At 33.6% G+C, this 27,839-nt stretch overlaps 2 protein-coding genes across 2 annotated transcripts; both read left to right on the forward strand.

The window, feature by feature from the left end:
• Positions 1-1,521: 1,521 nt before the first annotated feature.
• On the forward strand, positions 1,522-3,137 carry LOC120082168 (transcription factor PRE6-like). Its single transcript, XM_039037423.1, has 2 exons — positions 1,522-1,656; positions 2,909-3,137. Exons 1-2 carry the CDS (start codon positions 1,522-1,524, stop codon positions 3,059-3,061), a joined length of 288 nt encoding a protein of 95 aa, XP_038893351.1. The 3' UTR covers positions 3,062-3,137.
• A 19,943-nt stretch (positions 3,138-23,080) lies between these two features.
• Positions 23,081-26,360, forward strand: LOC120081345 (binding partner of ACD11 1). The gene is made up of 4 exons (XM_039036114.1): positions 23,081-23,327; positions 23,598-23,673; positions 25,429-25,542; positions 25,691-26,360. Exons 1-4 carry the CDS (start codon positions 23,212-23,214, stop codon positions 26,117-26,119), a joined length of 735 nt encoding a protein of 244 aa, XP_038892042.1. The 5' UTR covers positions 23,081-23,211; the 3' UTR covers positions 26,120-26,360.
• Positions 26,361-27,839: the final 1,479 nt, after the last annotated feature.

Consider the following 27,839-nt stretch of genomic DNA (forward strand, 5'->3'; position numbering starts at 1 on the left):
TTTTTTAATATGGAATCCTCAATAATTTATATATCCCTTTAATTGCCATGTAATATAGATTCAAGATATTCTTAAGCTGCAAAATCAATTGACAACACGTGTTAAAAGGTTGATATAATTAAATCTATGATAATCGATGGACTTAATGTTATGAGTTAGTTAATTGTTAGAATGTTTTGAATTTGTTATTTGATCAAATATGAAACCTATTTAGAATTTATATTGAACGTATTTGATTATTTATGGTTATTCACAATTATGAAATACAGTATATAGAATCTCTGTTTACCTTTTTTATTATTTAGTAAACCACGTATACTCCACGAACATAGTTAAGAAATTGTTAGTAAACGAGGTGTGTGAATGTTTTATATTCTTTAGGAATCTGAACTTGTGTTAGAATATATATATATATATATATATATAATTAAATATTGAAAATCACTGGTAAGTTTTAAACATAGTATGAAGTGGAAGCTAGTGGGGGGTCTGTAGGAAAGAGAAAAGGGGAAAAAGAAGATTAAAAATAGGAAAATATAGGTTAGGGGATATTAATGAAGAGAGGTTAGAAGCGCTAGGCACGTGGTGTGTGAGGGGGGAATGAATCAAAGGGTAAGGCGGAATGTATGGATAATGCATCGCTAATCATGCTCAAAATTTGACCCTTCATCCTTCTCCTTTCATATCTCTTCTTCCATGTCGGACTAAACCTTCCATTTTAACCTCTGATTCTGACATTTTATTTTTATTTTTAATTTTAATTCCTCCAAAATAAAATATAAAAAAGGAAAAAAGGTAGTAGTAGTAATTAATTTCATAACATGGGTGTGCAGTACTCTGAAGCTGACACAGTGAGGCCCGCTTACACTTAGTAGATATATATACATACATTCGTAAATAATAAAACCCGTAAAACAAGTTGAAAGTTTTAGCCCCAGTTTGGAGACATAACGAGCAGGGACGGTATGGCTATGGCCTTATGCAGCTTTTTTATTCATTTTTTTTTATTATTATTATATAAATTATTTATATAAACGGTTATTATTTAATAAAGCAGTATTAGAGCATTGGGTAGAGTTGTCCGGTTCGACCCCAACAAATAGTGGATTACCAAATTCTAAAAACACTTGCCCTTCCTTTTCATGCCCTCCCATATCTCTCTGTCCAATAACATTACTATTATTTTTGGAGTGTCTCGTATCAAATTAACACCTACTTTCTTCTTAATACTATAAATTCCTCTCTTTTCAAATTTTTTTCAATCATTATAAAATTTTAATTCATGCTTTCTCTCTCTCTGTTTCCCTTTCCCCCATAATATAAATTGGTTATTTCTACCCTTGCCTTTCTCCAACAAAAGACATTATACTTCTTCTTCTTCTTCTCCTCTCTCAAATTCCCAGAGCTTACTTTATTATTATTATTAATATTTTATATAATAAAAAGAAAAGAAGGGGGGGCGCTAGGGGGGGGGGAATCTGACAAAGATTTATCTGGTTAATTTTGAAAGAAACAAAAACAATGTCCGGCAGAAGCTCGCGTTCTAGACGGTCGGGTGTTCCTTCTAGGAACATTTCTGACGACCAAATTGCTGATTTGATCTCTAAATTACAACAGCTCATCCCTGAGATTCGCAATGGACGTTCCTCCTCCAGGGTATTACTTTCTTCTTCTTCTTCTCTCTCTCTCTCTCTCTTTTCATTTTTATTATTTCAAATATATATATATACATACATTTATCTTACTTCATTAATATTATTGAATGAATTCAACATTGATTTTACCTAATTAAATCTCTGTTTCTGCTTGTCTGGACATTAGTTTGGATAGTCAAGTGTTGTGTGCTACTTTACGAGCTCCCAAGAGGAAGGAGAGAGTGATTAAGAAGGATGGTTATTATTGGACTTTCAATCCAAATTTATCCTACATTAATATTCTCAATTATTTCTCCTTCAAATAATGAAAACCAACGTGTTTAACGGCCTCTTCTTTTAATCACTTCTTAAAGTCAATTCAAAACATTGTTCTATTTAAAACTATTTCCAGGAACTGTTCTTTTTTCATTTCATTTTACAAAAGCGAACACGTGAATTCAAAAGTAAAGTACGAAACTAGAGATAGAATTAGTGTTTTTATAAGATTAATAAAAAAAAAAATGTGTTGAAATGAATTAAATCCGTTATTTGACGCTCTAAATGACTAATCTCATCTTAATGGGAGTTGTAACCTTAATTGTATACACATTTACGATTTTGGGCTAGGGTTTAGAGGAATGTCATATATATAAACCCTATAATTTTTATTGGTTTATAATATTCTCCTCTATTACAAAATGTATCTTTCCATGCTGATAGATGTAATTAACACATTGTTAGTGAACCACATCTATACTATTTATATGCGTGATTGTCAATTTTATTTCAACCACAAATTTTTTTATATCAAAATAAATAGAGCATCAATTAACTAGTCAGTCCAAAATATAACAATTAATTCCAAAAAAATAGCATATATAGCCCAATGCAAAAGAATTTGTAGATTTAGCAAAATTTATATCCAGCTCTTGAAGTGTATCAACAATAGAGGGTAATTGGTTGTTTGGATTGACTTGAGAAAAAAAGTGTTTTTCAAATACACTTTTGATAAAAACTTATTAAAATACACTTGAAAAGTTATCTTGAGTGGTTGTTAAGCACTTCAATTTCTTCCAAAAAGAAAAAGACTTATTTTTTTAAAATTAAACACTTGAGAATGTATTCGAAACACATTCATAGTCTATCACAGATAGATTTTGCTATATTTGAAAATTTTTAAAATTGTTGTTATTTAGTTAATTATTAGTTCTAAAAGTGTTACCCATTACAAATACCGTAATTAAAATTTGTGAATATGTATGGGGTTTGTTTAGGTATCAGCTTCAAAGGTTCTACAAGAGACATGTAACTACATAAGAAGCTTACAAAGAGAGGTGGATGATTTAAGCGATCGATTATCAGAGCTATTGGCATCAACAGATCCTGAAAGTGCTCAAGCAGCCATTATTAGAAGCTTACTTATGTAATATGAATCATTCCAAATTCCCCAACTCCGTTTCTTTTTCTATATACACAATTTGCTCTTCACCAAGCACACCTCTACCCACGCATGCAATTAAATTAATATAAAATATTATAAAGTCGTATAATAAAAGGGATTGTCTAGAGTTAATTACTTTAATTACTTTCATAATATAGTATATAATTAAATTTAGTTGCTAATGGTGAGAAGAAATTTTGTGTACGTATGAAAGCTGGGCGAATATCATATTATATTTGTTCCATAATATATATTATAATGTTAATTAATTTTGCATGTACTTGAGGTTTATTTTATTATCCTTTCTTGGTGCAAAACGTGGAACCTATTATTGTTGCTTTTTAAAGAAAGTCTATGTGTGAGCTTTAAAACCCTCAGTTTTGTTGCTGCCCACCAGGCCAAAATTTTGACTCTTGACGCCACATAACATGATCTGGACTTAACTTTCTTTCCCTTCAAAACAAAAATCAAGCATAATTACAATTTGAAACCAATCGAACACCAAAACCAAGGATAAGCCAAACTTGGGAGAGCCTACAAGAGGAAGCCAAAAAAAACTAAATTATGTAATTTTCCAAGCATGTGAAATTTTTTTTGCACGTGCTGATTATTGTTATATGCAATTTACATTCCTAATTCCTGCAGTTTTCTGAGTAATTTATTGGGAGTGACAGGGCCGGACGGCCATCTATTTAAGAAACTTTTTTCTACCTACCATCCTTTTGTTTTGAAACTGTGTTGAACCTGAAGCCTTTTCATTAGAGTTTTGGATTATATATAAAATTAAACGATGAAGAAAAAACAATATCTGTTTTTGGCATGAATGAAAAAAAGGATGTATAAACCCTTCAAGAGAAATGCAGCCTTGGAGGCAGTGTGACTTTTAAAGTATTTAAACAACTGTTTTAAAGTGCTTAAAAACTCACATTTGAAAACTGACCTTTTATTACTAAGTTGTTCTTTGATGATCATACCGATATATTCTTCTTCTCCTTATTATTTGATTTCTTCCCCTTGGCTTCCGCAAGAAATTTACAGAAAAAGGTTAGAGTACGACTTCCTCTTTTAGATAAGAAAGACAGACTTATAATTGCAAGCATGGGATTTTGCTGAATTCGTTCTAGGGTATTTATGTTGTTTACGTTATTTACGATTTTAACACTAGAGTCTATAAGATTGCGTGTTATACAATACTCTCTAATTCTTTTGGTGCATTTGAACATGTAATTTGATACTAACGTAGCTAACACATTGTTAGTGAACTACATAAATCTCCACGTCGATTCTCTATTGTTTACGTTTTTCTATTTATCTTTTGATTATCGATTTCTTAACATGTATAAACCAAAATTAAAAGCAACTGGTCCTATGGATGATTTGATCTGAAGCATAGATTATCTAGTTGATCTGGTCTCGATAGCCATTTGTTGTTTCCTTACTAGTATAATTCTATTAGTAAGTTATGAAAGACAAAACAATCCATTCCAAGGCTCATTAGTTTATCCCACATATATTCGAATGATTGGTCTCAACTAAAGAGGAAAAATAGGTAACAGATATAAAACCATCCATCTATATTAGTTCAAATAAAATGTTGAGTTAATTTCATATGTCTAACTAAAAAAGCTTCTATTCTTGAGACTTTCAATCTTTTTGTTCATTATACACGTTGGTCCTTCTTCATCTAATGCTTTTTATTTTACACGTGAATAGTCTATAATAAATCGCAAATTCAAATTAACGAATTGTTCTCACCTACTCCGGTAAAAATTTCTTGTAACAATGTCAACAATATATAGTCAACAAGATTCTTTATGCCAATGCATTAATTCATACAAATGGTTGAATATAAAGTTAATGGAACTCCTTTATTTAATGCGCAAAAATTGGATAGGAGCTGGAAAGAAGTCTCATGCAAAAATCATCAGTCAAAAGGAAACCCAATTAGTGTTACAAAGAAAATAATTTCACATGTGCTGCCAACTTTATAATTCCATAAGAAGAAACTACTACTTTCATCGATGAAAATTCAATAAAACTCCCATTTATTTTGGCACAATTGGAATGTGCTGGGTTTGCTTGATCTATATATCTTCCTCACGAGTCTATATCCAATTGGCTTAAACATTACAGCTAAACAAATTCCTTAATTAACGGAAAAAAAAAGGTGAAACTAAACAGCCTTGCTTAATCATAATCCACATGATTAACGTAAGTTAAACAGCGTGGGATGGAATTAATGATAAGAGGTAGCACAAATAATTGAGATGTAGATATATATAATATAAAGTAAGTTACTTTATGGCATATAGAAACGTCTAGACGATGGTAATAACAAACTTCAGATGATGTTCTAAGTCAAAGCGTCAGAGTGGAAGAAGCTCTCGTAAGTCGTGAAAGTTTGTAGCAGCGACAGAAAATCCCCACTGGCCACTAACTTAAGAGAGAAAAAGAAAAAACTACACTATTTTGTCCCTATAGTTTCTAAATAAAACCTAAAGTCTATTCTTCAAAATTCAGCTTTGCCATTATTAATTTTTTTTTTTTATGTCTTATTGCCCATCTTTTTCTTTCATTAAGTCATGTTTTATAAACTAAAAAAACAAAATAGTTTTCAAATGTTTGGTTTTTTTTTTTTTTTTTTTTTTTTTTTTTTTTTTTTTTTTTTTTTTTGAAAAGATATCGTGAGAGCTTCATTAAATGAAAAAATGTATAAAATAATTATTTCAGAGAGTAGATTATTAATTATTAGCGAGAATAATATCATATTACCGATCAAGAGATGTCTCTAGGGTTAGAGAGTTTATATAATGCACTACTCTAGACCCTAGAGTCAAAATCGTAAATAATGTAAATAGGATAAGTATGAGTAATATCAAATTATGGATTAAGAAGCGACTCTAGCAAGACTTCGTACTTCACCATTTGATGCACTAGACAATAAAATAAAGGCATTCCAATGCAGAGAGGTTAGGGTTTAAAGTTTAGGAGTTTGTATCAAGTAGTTAGAATAATATTTCTGTTAAGTCTTCTGTTAGTTTGTTAATAAGGAAGTTGAGCTCATTCCTTTCCCACTTTACTCTTTTCTGCTCTGTATATAAAGAGCTCACATAATGAGAGATGATCAAAGATAAATCAATGGAGAAACACTCTGTTTTATTTAATGCGTGATATGGTATCAGATAGAATTTTTTTTTTCACATTCTCGCATTGAATTTTTTTTCTCCCTTCGATTGATCCTCTTTTAGATCAATTTCGATCGTGAGCTAGTCCTCGCCATGACTACAAAAGATGACTTAACACCTGTAAATTCGAGGAATCCATCTCCCACGAACATTGATCTGGAAGTGCAATTGAATCCATATCTTGTGCACCATTCGATTATTCCAACTGCTAATCCTGTATCTCAACCACTTGTTGAATCAAGCAATTACTCATCATGGAGTAAAACAATACGTCTGACACTCTCTGGTAAGAACTGAAGGAAATCAGACATGAAGATTTCCATGAGCAGTGGAATGATCGTTCCAAATTCCATTTGAAATTGAACACTTACAATTACAGTCAAGAAACGAAAACTAACTAGTCATGCACAATACGAAATTACTGCATGCTTTACCAGATAATCAAGGGAAAGATTAAACATACCTTTGAAGACTCATCTTCAAACTCCTTCGATCACGAACGGTCGTTCAATCTCCAAGACTGCAATACACGAACGCTTAAACACAACGACCACAACACAAAACAATCAAACAGCAACCACGAACTCAACGAACGACCTCCAAAACCTCGACCTCAATCGAGTTGAGTAAGACACCACCACAGTGGCTACCTTGGTATTTTCAGTGTGGGAATCCAGAAGTGTGGGCTCTGTGTGGAGTTGGTTAGAGGAAGAGACCGGACGAGTAACAATCGTATAAACGATTGAGCAAGTGGGAGATGAAAAAAGTCTATTGTATAGACGAATGCCCAATCGTTTAGAAGATGGCGAACTATCGTATAGCAAAAGCCCCACGATCGTTTAGAAGACAACCAACTGAGTGAACTATTGTGTAGTGTCACTCCACGATCGTTTAATCTCTCTTCAGTTATTGTTTAGTGAATCCTATTCACTTGATAGCAAACCGTGAGTGAGTTTCCGAGAATAGCAACTCTCACAACAACTACTAAAATTAGGAAAATATTTTTCCTTTTATCTCATGGTTACCATGAAACCACCAATAACCTCCCATTCAATTGGTTATTAGAGAAAAAAATAATTATCTAATAATTAATATTATTATAAATATATATGATAACCAAATTATCATATTATATTTATAACCTATAGTTTAATATTCATCTCATTAAACATATAAACCATAGTTTTTTTTTCTATTTTATGGTACTTAATGTAAATCTCATTTACATTAATCCTCCACTTGATGTATCTCATACATCACACCGATCATATCATATATAATCGAATTTCCTCTTGTCAATTTGAACATTTCAAATCAACACCAAGAACTGATTTTCAACTTGAATCCATTGAGCTACCAAGGGGATCTTATAGACTTGTAGTTTGAAGCTCCAACGGTACGTGAATAACTGACTAAACTTTTTAATCAGGGGATCCACCATCCATTAACTGTCAGACACTCCAGTAAAGACCGACAGCTGCACTCTCCTTACTACAAATATATTTTGTATCCATATCAACCAATCAACAGTGCGATAACCTTTCACAGATCACTCGTCAGTACAACTGGGCCAATAACCGTTATGCCCCTGTAGTTACATCTAACTCCTTAAGTACCATTGATCCCTTTAATGAACATAAGTTATAGTCCTACTATGACTGAGTCCTCTCTTCCAAAGAGAAGCTGTGGCTATTATGTTCAAGACCCGGAATCAGCCTTTAAGGGAGCAATCTATCTATTTACCCCTGCTTTGGGGAAGAAGTGAATTCCATCTTGTGTAACTGAGTTCCCAGCTCCCAAATCAGACAACTCCACAAAAAGGTAGACATGTTAAGTTGGCAATCTGGCCACTCTCACCCATACTATTCAAATAACCGCCTTCAAAGGAAGGAGTTCTCAAAACACTCGAGATTGATGTCATGTCACCTATGGTCATTTAGGTGAGATGTAAGTCTCAAGTATCAACGACGTTATATAAAGAGACTAGTCATCTCATGGTCCGGTCTTATACAAACTCTTTGTATAAGACACTCCCGCTCACATGTCTCCACATGAATGGTCAGGATCTACCATCTGTAGTAGTTCATGACACTTGCAAACCTCTACAAAGCGGGTCGTATCTGTTATGTCACCAGGATCAGGTATCCCTTCTTAATCCTTATACTACAGACCTTTTTAGGTTATCACTTAAGGCATAATCCATTTGTATATCTCATATACATGCTTAAGTTTACATACACTAACCATGCAGCTTTGTTTATTGGATATGAGTAAATGCCAAATAAAATAACTCTTATTTTATTCATAACAATGTGTACAGTTTACAAACTACGAGACTCCGGGAGAATTAGGATACCAATCCCAACAAGGATAAATTAGGGTTTATCACTGGAATGATTCAAAAACCAACAATGGACGGAAGTCTGATGTCTGCCTGGCAATGTAACAACGATGTCATTAACGTCGAATTTATCATGATATTTCTTATGGGACCGAATGAGTCGTAGAATCAAATTCGAGCTCAAATCCTCTTGATTGATCCTTTACCAACTATTAATAAAGTTTTTTCACCAATAATTCAAGAAGAAAGACAGAGATCTATTGGTCAGAATTCTTCATCAATTGAATCTGTTACTTTATTGGCCAATACTGATGGAAACAAAAGAAATGAATCTGATAAATTCAAGAAGAAAGATGGAAAACACCCAATATATTCTAACCATGGTATTATGGACAAATGCTATAAACTGCATGGATATCCACCAGGCCAAAAATTATATCATCTATTCATTAAAAGAGTACTACCTTAAATTCATCTTCATTTGCTTCGACTGCTTGAGAGAAAAACATTGCTGAAGGCAAATCTGACCAATCGGCATTCTTTGCAAGTCTCATTGGTGATCAATACTTACAATTTATGAATATGTTGCAATCTCATCTCTCAATTTCTTAGAATGAAGATATTATAAAAACTGAAACCACTCATGTAGGAGGCACATGTCATTCTTCCTTCACAGCTACATACAATGATAATATTCTTTGGGTTTTAGACTCAGGTGCATCAAGTCACATATCCCATAATTGATCACTGTTTGTTAATATGAAACCTGCTCATAACATATCAGTTATTTTGCCTAACCGAAATAGATTCATAGTCGAATTCATTGGTGATGTCATTTTACAGAAGGAGGCTTCATAATGTCCTTTTTGTTCCAGAATTTGCATATAATCTGTTATCTGTCAGTGCATTACTTAAGAATTAACGTTATTTCATTCAATTTTCTAAGGATCATTGTTCAATTTAGGACAAGTTAAACTTGAAAATGATTAAGAAGGCTGATCTTGTTGATGGTCTTTACTTGCTACCAAACTTACTGACAGAGATAAAGGTAATATGCAACACGTCCTATCTTGTAAAGTATTTACTTTTATATGGCATCAATGTTTGAGGCATCCTTCAACTGCTCGAATGAAGGATCTGTCAAATATCTTGTCATTTTCTGATTTTGTCTCAAACCATGATCATTGTCATATTTTTCCATTAGCAAAACAACGTAGACTTTCATTTCCTGCATTGAATAATGTTGCTATGAAGTTTTTGATCTAGTTCATTGTGACATATGGGGGCCATTTCAAAACCCCACACATGCTGGATTTTCTTACTTTGTCATCTTAGTTAATGATAAATCTCGCTATACATGGGTTTATCTTTTGAAACATAAAATTATGTTTTACATGTCATTCCTTGTTTTTTTAACTTGTTGAAACACAATTATCCAAAACTATTAAAGTTTTTCGGTTTGACAATGCACCCGAACTCAACTTTAAGGATTTATTTGCTACAACTGGAACAATTCATCAGTTCTCTTGTTCCTACACACCTCAATAGAATTCAATTGTTGAATGAAAGCATCAATATCTCTTGAATGTAGTACGAGCTTTGATGTTTCAGTCTAAAGTGCCAATTATTTTTTGGGGAGAATGTGTTCTCACTGCAACCCATTTGATAAATAGAATCCTTATGCCACAGTTATCTCATAAAGCCCCATTTTCTATATTATTTGGAAAAGATGTTGATTACTCTTTGTTAAAAGTCTTTGGTTGCTTGACATATGCTTCAACCTTATCAATTAAGAGATCTACATTTGATCCAAGAGCTCATCCATGTATCTTTATGGGATATCCAACGGGTATCAAAGGATACAAATTATATGACATAGTTAAGAAAAGTTTCTTCATCTTCCGAGATGTCTTATTTTTTGAAGATTTGTTTCCGTTTCACACCATAGCTGACAGTTCATCTAAGAAATCGGATCATTTTGTACTTCCTTTTCCAATCCTTGTTGATGTTCCTATAACAAATACAAATCCTATTACTGATGTATCTACTGATATACCTATTGGTATGCCTACTGATTAGCTGGTCGAAACAGAAGCTATTACTTCAGTACCTGATATATAGTCAGAGATTGCTTGTCCTACTAAACCAGCTCCAAGACAATCCAAGAGGCAACACAATCCACCTTCTTATTTAAAGGACTTCCATTGCAACATTATAACTAATACGCCTACTCACTCCATATCTCCATTCTTTTTTGGTAAATATCTTTCATATGATACTTACTCATTGGCTCATAAAGCATATTTGCTTAATGCTGCTACAGTCTATGAACCTACTTTCTATCATCAAGTAGTAAAATTTAAGGAATGGAGAGATACAATGGACAATGAAATTGCTGCTATGGAAAGGAACAAAACTTGGACAATTATGTCTTTACCAAAATGGCAACACATAGTTGGTAGCAAATGGATATATCGTGTGTGTAATACCCACACCTTACTTCCCTCCCCTCCCATTTAATTATGTTTAATATTTAAGTTAAGCAAAATGTTGGGTTAATTATCTAACTTAGATTAGATTTGTACATTATGAGTAAAGGATGAGTTTGAAGAAGGAAAATAGTTAAGTATGGAAACTTAGCTCTCAGTACTTATTATTCTGGCCTTATAAGAGAAATTCTGGCTAAGTGTTGATCGTGCTGAAGAGTGCTTGAGCATCGAGTGAGCGCAAGACAAGCATCGAGTAAATGTTGTCGAGCGTCGAGTATAAGTAATCGAAGAAGGGTTGAGCATCGAGTAAAGGCTACCGAGTGTCGAGTATAGGTGATCGAGGAAGGGTCGAGTGTTGAGGGTGAGCGAGGAAGGGTCGCGCATCGAGTATGAGCAACCAAGTAGGAGCGTGCATCGAGCGAGCTCCCAGCGCCGAGTTCCCCCATCGAGTATCGAGTTCTTCCATTGAGTATTTGACAAAAAGTCACATAATTCTCCATCGAGTAACAGCTCTCTCCATCGAGTTTTTCCAGCAAGGATCGAGTTGCTCGAAATGCTCGATTTTAATATTCTCTTTTAGTTACCCAGACAGATGGCTCAATCTTGGCCTTTAATCTCCATTAGTGTGTGAGGTGACTTTAGGAGATTTCATGTAAAGGGTTGGACAGTAGTATAAAAAGAAGAGAACTTCAAGGGCTTGTTTTGGACGATTTGCTCGAGCAAACTAGACGAACTTGGTACCATTAGAAAGCTCTACGAGTCTAGTTTCTGAAATTGAGCTTTGGAAGGGAGTTCTCACCAGAAAGATGGTCGGAGAAGGAAGTAAGAGTTAAAGGTTCATTTTCGAGCATTTTCGGTCACTCGACGAAGAAACGTAGATCTAGACCAAATCACTTGAATTTTCAAGCTGAAACTTTAAGGTATTATTGTGAACACATTTCAAGTAAGTTTGTAGAAGAACCTTGGCAAGAAAAGGTCTAGGGTTCGATTTAAACCTAGAATCTTTACTCAAGCAGGGAGTTTCGGTTAGGGATGTCGGGAAATATTTGAAGGCATAGGTTAAACCAGAAGAAGTTTCACACTAAAACCTTGAGGTAACATTGTTAACAAAATTTTGAACATGTTTGGAGAAGGAACTTTCTTAAAATGAGTTCTAGTTTTCATGTAATTTAGGTTAGAAATTGAATCTAGAAAATATTGGACGAATAGGCAATCCCTTGCTAAGTGTGAGCTTAATTAAAAGAGTAGTCTCTAAAGGGAGGCTGAAGTAGCAACTAAACTCTTATTCTTTTATGTGTAGGAGCTACGTCCATTGGGGAGACCTAAAAAGGTTAGGAAGAACCTAAATGTTTTCAAATATGTCCACGAAAGAGGCATACGTTCCAAATGAATTTCATGCTAACCTTCATGGGTTTTCCAAACAACTAAAGTTTATATTTATGTTTTAAATGAGTTTTACTAATCTTAGCATATGTTAAGAATTTATGAAAAAGTAATGCAACTACGTGTTATTAATTGTGAAGTATGCATGTTGAATGGTAATGATGCTCTTAGGGAAAAAGCTAAGTAAGTGCTAAGCCTAAAGCTTATGATGCTCGAATCGTTTATGAATGTTACGTTTACCGAAGGTGTAGAAGGTATCCGAGGAAGTACCTAAGGTGTTGACAATACTTAGTATACTCTATGTACACGTAAGAAATTCTTTATGAGAGGCCGAAGTATGGGTCTCCTGGCTACAGTCTTTAAATGGGACCGAAGTATGGGTCTTACGGCCATGAATGGACGTCAAGAGCTTGAGCTATGAATGCTATTCTCAACTAAGGTTTGATAGCATGATTGATTATAATGCTATGATTAATGTATGATACTATGGAAGTTGCTTGAGATTATTTTTCAGCATGTCATATATTTCTATGTGTCACTCATTGGGCAACCAACTCAAAGTTTTCATATGTTTTCCTTTTTTCCAGGTAGTGGTTGGTTCCCTCGCAGTCGAATCCACTGCAACCTACCACCCAAAGTTTGGTGATCTTAGGAAGAAGCTTAGGTAAAGCTTGTTTTGATGTACACACATTTGGAAAGAAGTCGGGGACTTGTGAAACTTATTTTGTTTTTGGACACATGTTTATTTTGACCATGTTATTTTATTGGACATATGTTTGTTTTTGGAACTGTAATTAAAACTTGCATTGTTTAGTTTCATGGATGTGTTTTCGCCAAGTCGTTTGCATATTAAGGTTTCAAACAATTTCACTTAAGTTAGGCAGTAAGTGTTGGCATCTAGATTGAAAACTGCTGCCGTCATATCCTCGATTTTAGAGGGTAAACCGGGAGGGGGTATGACAGTGTGTGTTGAGGTTAATGCCCTAAATCTCGTAGGGTCCTATAGTTTGTAAACCTTGTATGAACAAACTTGTATGTGATTAATAATATTTGATATTTTTATTCACTTTGTCTATGAAATATGTGATATTTTAGTTGCATTAACCACAAACCAATAAACTAATATCCAAGGTTATCATTGTAACTTAAATATGTATGTAGAGACATACAGGTGGATCTGTTTAAGTGATAACCTAAATGGTCTGTAGTATATAGATAAGGCTGGGTACCTTATCCTTGTGACACTACGTGTATGACCCGCTTTGTAGATGTTACAAATGTTGTAAAGTGTTACAAATGATCTGATCATGATCATTCATGTATTAGACATGCAAGGGGGGGATATTTTATACACATTTGTATAAGATCGGACCACGAAAATACTTAATCTCATTACATAACACCGTTCATAATAGAGGCTTTAATTTCACTAGGATGAACATAGGTAACATGACTTTAATCCTGAGTGAGTTGTGAACTCCTGCCTATGAGGGTGGTCCTTTGATTTGTATAGGTGAAAGTGGCCAGATCGTCGACTCAACAAGTCTACCATTTTGGGGATTCCTCTGATTGGAGAACTAGGAACTCAGATACATAAGATGGAATTCACTACTTCCTTGAAGCAGAGGTAAGTAGATAAATTTCTTTTTTAAGGGCTGATTCCGGGTCTTGAACAATGTGGCGTCACACCATCTCCTGGCCCAAGAGGGGTTTAATCATAGTGGGACTATGATCTATTGTTCTTTAGAGAGATCGATGGTACTTAAAGAGTTAGAGGTAACTACAGGGGCAAAACGGTAATTTTGTCTAACTGTACTTATGACCAATTTGTGAAGGGTTATCGTACTGTTGATTGGTTATATCCAATAGACACAGAAATATATATGTAGTGTGAAGAGTACAGTTGTCGGTCTTTAGTGGAGTGCCCGACAGTTGACGGATGGTGGATAATGTAATTAAAGAGTTTAATTAATTATTCACGTACTGTTGGAGCTTCAACCTACAGGTCCATAAGATCGTCTTGGTAGCTCAAAAGGATTTAGTTGAGAATCAGTTTTTGGGTTAATTCAAATTGTTCAAATTAATAAGAGGGATTCAATTATATATGATATAATTGACATAATGTATTTGATATAATATAGTTTAATTGGAGGAATAAATATTTGAATGTGATTCAAATATATTTTTTATGAATGAAATTCATAGTTGTTAAATTTAATATAAATATGATTTATATTAAATGTCATAAAATAGAGAAAAAGAACTATAGTTTATATTGTATATGATGCAATATTAAAACGATAAACTATAAATATAATATGATACGTTGGTTATCATATTTATTTATATTATTTAATTATTTGGATAATTAATCCATTTTTCTCTCTAACCACTTTAGTGGGAGGTTGGTTGGTTTTTATGGCAAAATGGAATAAATAAAATATGATTTTATTATTTCATATCTAAGTTACAGGAATTGTGGAGAATCTATGATTTTATTATTCCATATCTAAGTTACAGGAATTGTGGAGAATCTACATGATCGATCAACAAAGAATATACGATAGAGCTTTTGTCTACACGATTGAAGACTTTCTCTATACAATAGTGTATTCTTCCTTAATCGTCTTCTTCCTCTAAACTCACAAACTCCCTCCTAACCAAAATAGTCAGAGCCCACCACTCATGGGTTCTCAGCCTAAGAATACCAAGATCTCTAAGTGGTAGTGTCCTCTCCTTTTGGTTCAAGTTTTGTTGTTGTTCGAGGAGTTCGTGAAAGTTCGAAGGATTTAAGTGAATAAGTGTTCTTCAAAGGTATAATCTCTAGACTATTTTTCTAGTTTAAAAGCTTACTGCAATTTTTATTAAGATGCATAATTTGAATGTTTACTGTAAATGTTTGTTTTCAATCAAAATGGAATTTGGACGATCCGCTTCCGCTTATGGATCTTGTAAATCAAGTCCTTTTATTGTGAAATACACTTTTGATGGTGCATTTGATCGCTACAAAGCTAGACTTGTGACCAAAGGATATAGTCAACAAGAAGGTATTAATTTCATTGATACCTTTTCAGTAGTAGCCAAAATTGTTACAATGAAAGAAGTTCTTACTTTGGCCACTCCATATAATTGGTCCTTGGCTCAAATGGACATCAACAATGCATTCTTAAATTGAGATCTATTTGAAGAAGTCTACGTGACCTTACCTTTAGGATACAAGACTTCTGAAGTACCAAAAGAGTGGGAGAACATTGTTTGCCAATTAAAGAAATCCATTTATGGATTTAAACCGGCTTCGAGACAATGGTTCATCAAATTTTCAAGTGCTTTGTCATCACATGGATTCAAACAGTCAAAATCTGATTATTCTCTGTTTACTAGAGGTAGTGATGATACTTTTATTGCATTATTAGTATACGTTGATGAAAATATCGGGTATGAGATACTTAATGGTAAAACTATGGGTATGGGATGCCCTAGTTTATTGTATTTCTTTGTAAAACTCAAAAACTCAATCTTTTATATCGGATATATAAGTTACCACTAGAGTTTTAGTCCAAATAAGAGTTTGTTTGGTTTTATGTCCTAAAACTTGTGGTTTGTAAACAATAGAACTTATTCTAAAAATTCAATAAAGTAGTTATTGAATATATTGTTTTTTTAGAAATCTAGTAAACTAAAGTCCTTTGACTATTACATTAGTACTTGAACTTTATGTGGAGACATACAAGTGGATCAGGTTTAAGTAAATAATCAAAATGATCTATAGTATATGAATAAGATTGGGTGTCTTATTCTAGAAATACTATTAGATGCGGTCTACTCTGTAGTTGTTACATATAGTTGTAAAGTGCTACAAACGTAGTGGTCCTAATTTGTTCATTTTAAGACATGAGGAGTGGGGGTGTCCTGTGCAAATGAGTTTTGTGAAAGATCGGATCATAAAACCAGTCACTCTTACTTTATAACGTCGTTTACTGTTTAAGACTGACTATTTCAAAGCGATGACCTAGGTAAGTTGACCTTAATCCTGAGCTAACTACGAACTCCTGTTTGTTCGGGATTATCCTTTGATTTGCAAATGGTGAGAGTAGACCAACTGCCTCTATTCAATAAGCTTACCATTTTGGGGATAAGATCGGATGAATAGCTGGGAACATAGGGTGCAGGATGGAATTCACTCTACCCGATTAAGGTTAGTAGAGAGGTTGTTCCCTTCAAGTGCTGATTATGGGTCTTGAACAAGAGGCCTCACCCTCTCATTAGCATGAGAGGGGTTCGATTTGTTGATTGGATCATAAATCAATTGTTAATTAGAGGATAAGTGGGATTTAAGGAAAAAAAAGGTAATTTTCGAAGTAAAACAGAGATTCGACCCAACCGTTATTACGAGCAACATGTGAAGGGTTAACTTACTAACCATAGTTATATCGAGTGGACATAATATATCTACAGTGAGGGGAGTTCAGTTATGGGCTTTAGTAGAATCACCCATTAGTTAACGAATGGGGGTTAGATCGGTCTAATGAGTTTAGCCGATTAATCTCGGATCGTTGGAGCCCATGATCTGTAGGTTGCGAGGTCCCCTACTAGTTCGTAAATGGTTTAGCTCTAGAATAGCGTGATAAGTTAATTTGAAGTGTTCAGATTAAAATTAAATGAAATTAGAGAAGCAATATTTAAATATGATTTAAATATTTGAAGATGGAATTGTGTAAAAATTAATTTAATATTTGAAATTAAATTAATTAGAATTATTTAAATTGTTTAAATAATTATTTATTAATTTTATTAAGAAAATTAATTTATGAAATTAATTTTGTACAATTAATAATATTTTCAGGTTTATTAAATAAAATTTATTTATGAAATCAATTTATTAAAATTGAAAAAGAAGAAAAATCATAAAGTTGGAAAATGGGTTTTTCCATTATCTTCATGTAGTAGCTCACAAACAACCCATTTTAAGTCTTCATTAACTCCAAGCATGAGCTGCATCTCATGCAGCAAATCTCTTTGCATGAGTTTCTGCATTATGTTGAAGGGATTGGATTGTTTTGAAGAGAAGGCAATCGAACAATTTTTCTGAAAAAATTCGTGAGAGAAGAAGTTGTTCTTCTGCAAGGTTGTTACTATGAGTTTCTCCAAATTCCCTTAATTCAAGCTTATTTTGAGTCTCTCTACTCAATCTAGAGCACCAAGAGGATACTAGGGAAGATCTTGGGGTGGTCTACAACAAGATTGAGAGGAGATTTGTAGCTGAATTCAAGCTTAGAGGAAGTTCTTCAAAGATATATCATGAAACCCATTTATTTCTATTGAAGCATGTTTTCTTTTCTGCCAAAATTAATGATTTAGAGTACTTATGGATCCTGGTAACTTCCGCTGCGCATTGGTACCTTCCAACAACAAATAATTCTAATTAATTTAATATCAAATATTATATTAATTTTTACACAATTCTATCTTCAAATATTTAAATCATATTTAAATATTATTTCTCCAATTTAATTTAATTCTAATTTGAACACTTCAAATTAACTTATCACGCTATTCTAGAGTCAATCCATTTACAAACTAGTTGGGGGACCTCGCGGACTTACAGAACATGGACTCAAACGATCCGAGATTAATCGGCTAAACTCATTAGACTGATCTAACCCCATTCACTAACTAATGGGTGGTTCCACTAAAGCCCATAGCTAAACTCCCCTCATTGTAGATATATTATGTCCACTCGATATAACCGTGATTAGTAAGTTAACCCTTCACAGGTTGCTCGTAATAACGGCAGGGTCGATCTCTGTTTTACCCCCAAAATTACCTCTTGTTCTTTAAGTCCCACTGATCCCCTAATGAACAATTGATTTGTGATCCAATCAACAAACCGAATCCCTCTCAGGCCAATGAGAGGGTGACCTATTGTTCAAGACCCAGAATTAGCACTTGAAAGGAATAACCTCTCTACTAACCCTAATTGGGTAGAAGTGAATTCCGTCTTGCACCCTATGTTTCAGATATTCATCCGATCTTTTTCCCAAAATGGTAAGCTTATTGAACAGAGACAGTTGGTCTACTCTCACCGTTTTCAGATCAAAGGATAATCCCGAACAAACAAGAGTTCATAGTTAGCTCAGGATTAAGGTCAAGTTACCTAGGTCATTGCTTTGAAATAGTCAGTCTTAAACAGTATACAACGTTATAAAGTAAGAATGATTGGTTTCGTAGTCCGATCTTGCACATAACTCATTTGCACAGGACACTCTCACTCGTCATGTCCCAACATGAACGAATTAGGATCACTTCGTTTGTAGCACTTTACAACTTTTTGTTACAACTACAGAGTAGGCCGCATCCAATAGTGTTACCAGAATAAGGCACCCAACCTTATTCATATACTATAGATCATTTTGACTATTTACTTGAACCTGACCCACTTGTATGTCTCCACATAAAGTTCAAGTACTTATGTAATAGTCAAGGGACTTTGATTTATTAGATTTCTAAAAAAAACAATATATTCAATAACAACTTTATTGAATTTTTAGAATAAGTTCTATTGTTTACAAATCATGAGTTTTAGAACATAAAACCCAGCAGATGATATGATCATCACAAGTCCTTCATCTGATGAAATTGCCATAGTAAAAAACATAATTAAGATGCATTTCCTATTGAAAGACTTAGGGCAAGTGAAATACTTTATAGGTTTAGAACTATCTCATTCTAACCAAGGTCTGTTGTTGTCTCAAAGGCAATATTGTTTTCAAATCCTTGAAGATATAAGTTTTCTTGATGCCAAACCACTTTATTACATATGGATTCAAATCTTAAGCTTTCCAAAGATAATACTCCAAACAACATTGCCAAATATGCTGTGCACAGATTGAGTCAGTTCCTACAAAGTCCCACTACAGCTCATATAAATGCTATTCATCATCTATTGAAATATTTAAAACGATCATCGAGACAAGGAATTCTGATTAAACACATTTCTACTTTTCACCTTCAAACCTTTGTTGATGCTGATTGAGGGGCTTGTTTAGATACAAAACGATCTGTTTCTGGATTTTGCATCTTTTTGGAGACTCTTTGATCTCACGGAAATCCAAAAAGTAGCCAACTGTATCGAGGTCTTCTGCCAAAGTCGAATATAGAGCTTTAGCTTTTGTAACCAGTCAACTGATTTTGATTTCTTAGCTAATATTTGAAAGTTCAACAGTCACTTTCCTCTACTGTTTTTTTGTGACAATCAAGCTGCTATTTCAATTGTTTCCAATCCAACCTTCCATGAAAGAACGAAACATATTGAAATAGATTGTCACTTCGTCCATGATAAAATTGTTGATGACTTCCTTTAGGTGCTTCCAATTCGTTCCAATCTTTAACTAGCTGACATGTTCACGAAGGCCTTACCTTACTATGTTCGATAAGACGTCTTAGTCAAGTTGGGTGTCATCGATGTTCATCTTCCAACTTGAGGGCGAGTATATTAAGAAATTAGAATAATATTTCTATTATATGTTCTGTTAAGTCTTCTGTTAGTTTGTTAATAAGGAATGTGAGCTTATTCCTTTTCTACTTTACTCTTCTTTGCTCTGTATATAAAGAATACACATTGTATTTATAAAAGATGATCAAAGATCAATCAATGGAGAAACTTTATTTTATTCAATGCGTAATAGTTTCATCATCTATGTTTGTAATGTTTAAGCTAGTTAGATAGTCTTGTGAGGAAGATATAAACCCTATCTAATTTTAAATATCACATTTTTTGTAAGTATAATTCTCTACCATAGTTCTAAATTGAAAGACTTTCCTTTAACTTCTCCATGTTGATCTTTTGTATTCCTCATGTGCTTTTGCAACTCTCTTGTATATATTTTTTTTGTGGCAATTCAATCATTTTATTGAGACTGAGGTATGATGAGGGTGTTAAGAATATGTCAACTTAATTGAGATGTCTTGGTGCATTTACTAATCCCTCTATGTTCTAGTATTTTTTTTTTTTTTAAAAAAAAGAATTAAGAACAAACAAGTATAATTTTTTTTTTTTTTAAAAAAAGAGACATTAACCAATCATACATAGGAACAAAGAAAATGAATGGAAATATAAATAAGAACAATCTTGATGATATAAAAGTAAGGATATTATAATGTTAATACAAACGTGAGTTTATGATTTAGTTGAAAGGATATCAATTAATTAAATGCCCACAAATGATCCTATTGAATCAATCATTTCGATCTTTTGAAGCATTGAGAATAATTTAATGGTTATTGTCTACTCAAGAGCATGGTCTAGATATGTGACGATTTTGGCTGCATCAAAAGTTGTCTTTTAAGAAACAATTCTACTTTATTCAATGTTAATATTGTCTCTCTGGAATAAAGAAATATTATTATTTATTTTTCAGATGTGTCGTTATGATATATAATGCTGCATGAATGACTCTTGAATCTCATCTACTCAAAAGAAGACATCTTACCACTACATTTAATTTCACATATTAATTATTCGTCATGACGACACTTAATTTATGCCAACCATATTTATGCTATATCTTTCAAATATATTCGAAAACTACTATACAACAAAGAATAAATTTAAAGTTTACGTTACGTACAAATTTTCAAGCAATTTGGTATTTAAGACTCCAACTACTCACTTATTATTGTAAACAGTGAACACAAGAGGATATCATTCTACAGAGAATTGTTGTTATTTAATAATTCAAATTAATTTAACTTTACCTTCAATCTAATGCCCGGCCCATGTTGTCCTTCAACCAATTAACGTCAAACTTCAACATGTTTTGTCCCTCTCACCCATGTACTTTCACAAACATTTGTTAAGACATTAGATGTACAACCGTTCCACATTTAAACGGTTCAAAAAAGTGATAGACTTTCAACACTATAAAAGGAGTCCATATCATTGATCTTTAGTCATCCAAATTTAAAATACTTTAAGCTTGATATACTAGTTCAGTGGTGTGAGTTATATAATACTTTAAGAGGGTGTTCTTACAATTGAGGTTAGAAAAAGATTTCCGTGTGATTGTAATAATTTCTCACATGGTGGAATTTTTATAGTCCATGATGTTTTCTTCAATTTGGAGTTTTTCAACGTTAATTCTTATGTTTTCTTTTAATTTCTCTATTATTTTCTTGCTTATTCATGCGATAGTATTTAGAGGTTTTTCCCAACATGACTAATCACCAAAGAAAAAAGTTATTCTTAAGCCACAAGAACTTAATCGAAACCAGTTTGAATATGGTTCAAAACTTTCTATATCATTTGAGAAATCAGGCGTAATCAACTAAATCCAATATGGTATTCCTTATCATATTCATGATGCTCCTAATAATTGTGGTAATGCGCAAATATGGCACATCTCTCTTTCTCCTATCTATCAGTACTCTATGAATCAATCGAAATTCCCATATTGATTTTGATGCAAAATGTGGAAATCAGAGAAATTCCGTTTGGAAGAAAATAAAGTGATGTTATTTGTTCTTATTTTTCAATTAATCGGTACATTATATTTTTTATTTGGAAAATAAATGAAATAGTGGTTGTGAAACAATTTCAAAATTAATTAATTGCTACAATCAAACTTTAGGGGGAAAAAGTAGTATATCGGAAACTTAATTTAAAGTTTAGCATAAACTAAAACTTTTTCATTTATGCCATGTGTTAGTACCTCTATTTTATACATCATTATCTTTTCATTGTTTTAGTACAATTGTGAGATGAGGAATTGAACCTCTATCTTTAGAATGAAAGATTATGTCAATTATCGATGATTTAAATCTTTTGTTTTTATTTTATTGAAAAAGTTGACATAATAATACTGAAAAAGTTCAAAGGATAATCAACTTTGGTTTCAAATATATATATATATATATATATATATTCTTTTTTGTTTTCTCCTTATTTTTGTCCTCCTCTATTAGCTTCCATAATGTTAATGTTGGTAAAAGATGAAAGATTTTAAATAGTTTTGGTAGTGTGCAGAAGCTACCTGCTTCCTACTTTGAACCCTTTTCATAAATATATACAAATATACATACACTTTTGATGCTAAAAGAAAGGGTTGACTTCACTTTCTTTTCAAGCTTTTACTTTCTCCTTTGCTACATTTCTTTGTCCAAAAGCATTCCCTTCTTTTCTTCTGAATACCAAGTTGAGCACTTTATCGTTTAATACTCCAAACAACATTGCCAAATATGCTTTAAAGAAAGGATTTATTATTATTATTATTATCATTATTATTTTGGTTTCGACCATATGTACTTTTAGAGGACATTTTCCACTAACAAAAAAATGTACGGAAACAATGAAGTTGAAAATTTATAAATTCAAAAAAAAAAAAAAAAAAGGTTTTTCATGGTTCTTGTTTTTGTTTATAAAAAAAAAAAAAAAAAAAAGTCCCTTTAGAAATGGGCTTCCAGCGTAATAGCTTCTTTTTGTAGCCCAAATATTTATAGGCCCAAATCACTCATCAAAGAAGGCCCATTTCTCAATCCGCATAATGGACGGGCCCGGCCCAATTAATCTCACTGTGGTCTATTCAGTCCGGCGGCGGAGGCTTTGGCGCCTCCTTTTTTCGGGAGTTTTCTCAAGTTTTCTTCAGAAGTTTCATTCTCTGGAAGTCAATTCCTTTGTCTTCCTCTGCAAGTTTCACATTTCTACGAACGAATTGGCGAATTAAGTTACTGTTGCTGGGAAAATATGAATCCTGGTGGTTATACGGTTGAAGTGACGGGCTTGTCTCCTAAAGCAACAGAGAAAGATGTCCTCGATTTCTTCGCTTTCTCTGGCGCAATCGACCTCGTTGAGATTATTAGGTATTCATTTTATTCCGTATAGAGTATTTGATTTCATGTCATCGAGTCTGTAATTTCACGAGCTTTACATCTTTTGTAGTGAACAAGTCCTTTATTTGAAAGATGTCAATCGATCTTTCTAAACGTGAATAGGTTTGAGTTTGATTTTGAAGAAGCTGTTTAGTGGTGGACACCTTAAGTTTATGGGCTTTTTGTTAGCGTTTATATTTTGGTTTATTATCATTTTTTCGAAACCGCTTGGTGTAAGGATTTCTGGTTTCATGAAAGCAGATCTGGTGATGATGCCTGCACTGCCTATGTAACATTCAAAGATGCTTATTCTCAAGAGACTGCTTGCTTGCTGAGTGTGAGTATTTCAATTCCAAATACGCTTCAGGCCTACAGGTGCTACAATACAGTATTTGATTCAATTCTTCCATTACTCTTTATTTGGAGCTAAAGGGTGTGCCAGCGCGCGCACTCTAATACTATATCGACATGTGATCTTTATATTCTTTTTTATTTTATTTATGTTATTAATTTCTCTGACTTTTCGTTTTTTTTTTGTTTTTTATGAAGACGAGAATCTTATGGATGCTCAAATTTAAAAGTACCTTTCAAATTATTAATTTTGCTGAATAATATATTTATATGGATTTAATGCATTGCATCGATAGAATAGTGAAAATCGTATTCTTGGCGATTCTGATTGTAGGAAGAATGACACAGTGGCAATCTTTCTTTCTTTCTTTATTTTTTATTTTTTATTTTTTTCGATTTAAAATGCTATTCAATTTGCTCTGGCTTCCTTGGAGGAAGGAACTCTTCATCTGCTTGTGGTGAAGGATCTCTCTGTCTTTCCTCAATGAAGCAGCCGATTGCCTATGTAGAGGATTGAGACCCTCTCTTACTGGACTCCTATTAATAGTGAAGGATAGTTCAGTTTCCTCCAGTAAGGCCCTTTGTTAGAGAAGAAAACCTGAGTGCGGTTAGATCTTTGCTAAATAATAGTAACAAAAAACAGCAATAACTATCAGAATCAAAATAATGGATGGGAGAGAGAGAGAGAAATTGGATTTCAAATAATGAAAATTGCTTCATGAGCATTGAACCATAAAAGTATGGTTTTGGCATCATCAAATCTGAAGAATAAGCTATAATAGGAATATACCATTGGAATGTTCTAAGAAACATGAACGTGGATATAACTACGCATTCTGTCATCATTGTATAGACATGGCATTTAAATGTTATAGGCATGTGACAAATCTGAATCTTCTTATACAAAAAAAGTAATTAAAAATAATAATAATGAAGGAATATAAGTTTGAACCATAGACATATCACATATGGCAGATCTGAATCTGTGATTAGAGGAACAATAACATTGTTGTTTTTGTTACTGCTGCTGCTGAGTCTGCGATTATAGATAATAACATTGTTGATTTTGTTGTTGAATTTGTGATAACTAGAAAGAAACACATTGTTGGTGTTGTTGAGTACACTGTGATTTGAGATAAATAACATTGTTGTTGTTTCTGAATCCATAGTTATGAGGGTGCTAAGGGAGTGTCAACCTAGTTGAGACGTCCGGGTGCATCTCCTGATCCTTTTACAAGCACTTGTATTCTCGCTTTGCTCTTTGTATAACTCTCTTGTATTTAGAGCTTTCGCTCCTCTCTATTTATTAATACAATGAATCGTTTCCTTTTAAAAAAAGATAATCTGCTAGATACATTTTTCTCTCCTTATTTTCTGTTGCTACAAATTTGTGGTGTTTTAGGTATGAACTATTAATCGATTTTCAACCATATCAGATGAATATCCTCTTGGATTCAAATGATAAAGGAATTTCTATACGGATAGTCGGATGCTAAATTTCAGTTTGTGAGTACCAACAGTTCTGGTTTGATTATCCTGTTTATGTTTTGGTCTACTATTAGGTTTTCAATCAACGTTCATTTCTGTTTATGTGCTTAATGATGGTGGACCTTTATCCACCTGATCGGACTTCATCATACCATTATTTTTCTCCAAGGATGGTGGTTGTTACTTTTCATCCTGTGTTTTCCACCTGATAATAATGATCACGCTTTTAGAGTTCAATATCTGATTCTTGCAGGGTGCAAAAATTATAGATCAAAGAGTATGTATAACACGGTGGGGATATTTTGATGACGAATTTGGTTTTTGGAGTAGGTCTTCCGGTCACCATGAAGAAGACAGTACTCCTGCTGTAAGTGTCAAAAATGATATTTATCGATATTTCCTACCTGTTGCAATGTGCAAATGTTTTCTTCCTAATAGATTTTTTGTTTATATATATATATATATATATATATATATATATATTATTATTAATTGATGAGTTCTCCATCTTGCAGTCGGCACAAAGAAGTCAGTTTATTTCCAGTGCTGGTAACGCAGTGACCATGGCTCAGGAAGTAGTCAAAACCATGCTGGCCATGGGTTACGTGCTGGGTAAAGATACATTAACCAAAGCCAAAGCCCTTGATGAATCTCATCAGGTTTCAACAACGGCAGCAGCTAAGGTAGCAGACTTGAGTCATAGAATTGGCCTTACTGACATGATAGGTGCGGGCTTTGAAGCGGTTAAAACTATGGATGAGAAGTACCACGTATTGCAGACCACCAAATCAGCTATATCAGCCACAGGAAAAACAGCTGCTGCCGCTGCCGATACCGTGGTCAGGAGTAGCTACTTCTCTAGGGGAGCTCTTTTCATGTCTGATGCCTTGAATCGAGCAGCCAAAGTTGCAGCTGACTTGGGTAGCCGTGGTCTTGAACATTAGTGCGAGAGAGTGCTTCTACTCATCCGTTGTAAATAAAGAAATTTAAATGCATACCTTAAAATTTTCAAGTATTACGATATTTTATCAGAGCGTACATTCATCTAAAAGCTGTATGTATAAGTTTAAACTTTACATTTCATAGATTTCAATCACACGTACTAGTTCATTTGACCCCACAGGTTTGCTAAATTTTAACACCAAATTCGGTAAAATTCAATCAGAGATGGTCTTTATTGAGTCATTTGTCAGTTTGTAAATTCAGTATCCTTTGGAGTCAAATCTATTCTTTTAGCACTCTTGGAAACGTCTCCTAAATTGTACTTTTTACAATCCTTCCGCTCACAGGTTGTCTTTTCCTTCGTTAGTTGAAGACTTGAAGTTTCTCTCGAATTTGATAAACTTGATTTGGTTCATTTAGATTGTTGATTGTCTAATAGGGAGGCCATATGGATGGATGCTTGATTTGGGCGCAACAAGAATGAAGTGCCGCATGCAATTTCATGATGTTGCCGCCTTGGATGGTTCCGTCCAGCTGTAATTGTCTGAGACTTGCAACTCGCTCCAGCAGGCAGTAGCTCCCTGCAAGTTACAGGTCGGTCTAGTCTTCAATTTTGTGCTGTGGACTGCGGTCTCATCAACTAGACATAGAACATGCATTTTTATTGTATGATTCTTGGCATTTAGGCAACACAAGGAACAAACACGAATGTTATATCTAAGCTGTTAATTAAATGATTAACTTTCAGCCATAACATTTGAATCATGCATTGCACAATATTCCCACACACCATGGCTGTATTGTCGTGGTTGGAGTCAATCACATCGTCTGCTGCAAGTACATAAATAGTTTCAATAGAAATGATCAAGGACCCTTCTTTATTAAAAAGCATCTTCCCTGTATGGATCAACCATTTTCTAGTACGTTGAAAAGCATCCCATCCAACAAAATAGAAACTTGAATATTTTACTCGGATTGAAACAGCCATTACTGTTGATAAACTAAAACACGATCCGGGAAATATTGAACGTGAGTTAGTCGAGTCAAAACGTTATTAACTGAGAATTATGGAATTGGAAAAGGAAATAAACAACATAAAAAGAAAATAGAAGAAGGAGCTTGTGTATATTCTGACTTTTGCAGAAAATGATGATAGAAAGGACCAATTATGTTGGGGCAATTGTAGTGTACAAATTTTTGTTTTTGGGGGTATCTGAAATAATTGTCCTTTTGGAACTGTTTGGACCTTTTTGTTGCTGTGATGGGTTAAGAGACAGACCCCCTTTGAATGGTGGGTCAGTCATAGTGTGCGATTGTTGGTGTGGGTCTTAGCAAATAACAGTGTTTTTGAAACTGACTGAGCACGTAGGAGGGAAGTCATTGTTTCTCCAAAGGAAACTCCTTCATTTCCTACACTTCTTAACCAACACACAGCAGCTTTCTCTTCCTTTTATCCACTGCGCCTACCTTTACGTTTATCTTCCATAAACCATCAACTATCAAGGGAGATCTGACTTTAGACCTATGTTTTTAGATCTATAGATTTCAATTCTTTTGCAGCTTGTTACTTTAGTTTGTCTAGACTACTGATTTGGTTAATTAGTCAAAAATCCTGAAGTTATCTTAGCTTCTTAAATGAAATTAGTCTCTGTTTGGGTGATAAAAGTCCAAAGAATGCTGTGTCATGTGTATTTGTTTGTCGCTCTATTTTTCTGGAGATGA

This window comes from Benincasa hispida, chromosome 7 (genome assembly GCF_009727055.1).
Source record: "Benincasa hispida cultivar B227 chromosome 7, ASM972705v1, whole genome shotgun sequence".
NCBI lineage: Eukaryota > Viridiplantae > Streptophyta > Magnoliopsida > Cucurbitales > Cucurbitaceae > Benincasa > Benincasa hispida.

Bases quoted from the DNA above. Each gene is read 5' to 3' on its own strand.
- LOC120081345 (XM_039036114.1), top strand. From the start codon at position 23,212: ATGAATCCTGGTGGTTATACGGTTGAAGTGACGGGCTTGTCTCCTAAA. The intron at 23,328-23,597 runs GTATTCATTTTA...TCATGAAAGCAG, and splicing joins GACCTCGTTGAGATTATTAG to ATCTGGTGATGATGCCTGCA. The intron at 23,674-25,428 runs GTGAGTATTTCA...TGATTCTTGCAG, and splicing joins AGACTGCTTGCTTGCTGAGT to GGTGCAAAAATTATAGATCA.
- LOC120082168 (XM_039037423.1), top strand. From the start codon at position 1,522: ATGTCCGGCAGAAGCTCGCGTTCTAGACGGTCGGGTGTTCCTTCTAGG. The intron at 1,657-2,908 runs GTATTACTTTCT...GGGTTTGTTTAG, and splicing joins ATGGACGTTCCTCCTCCAGG to GTATCAGCTTCAAAGGTTCT.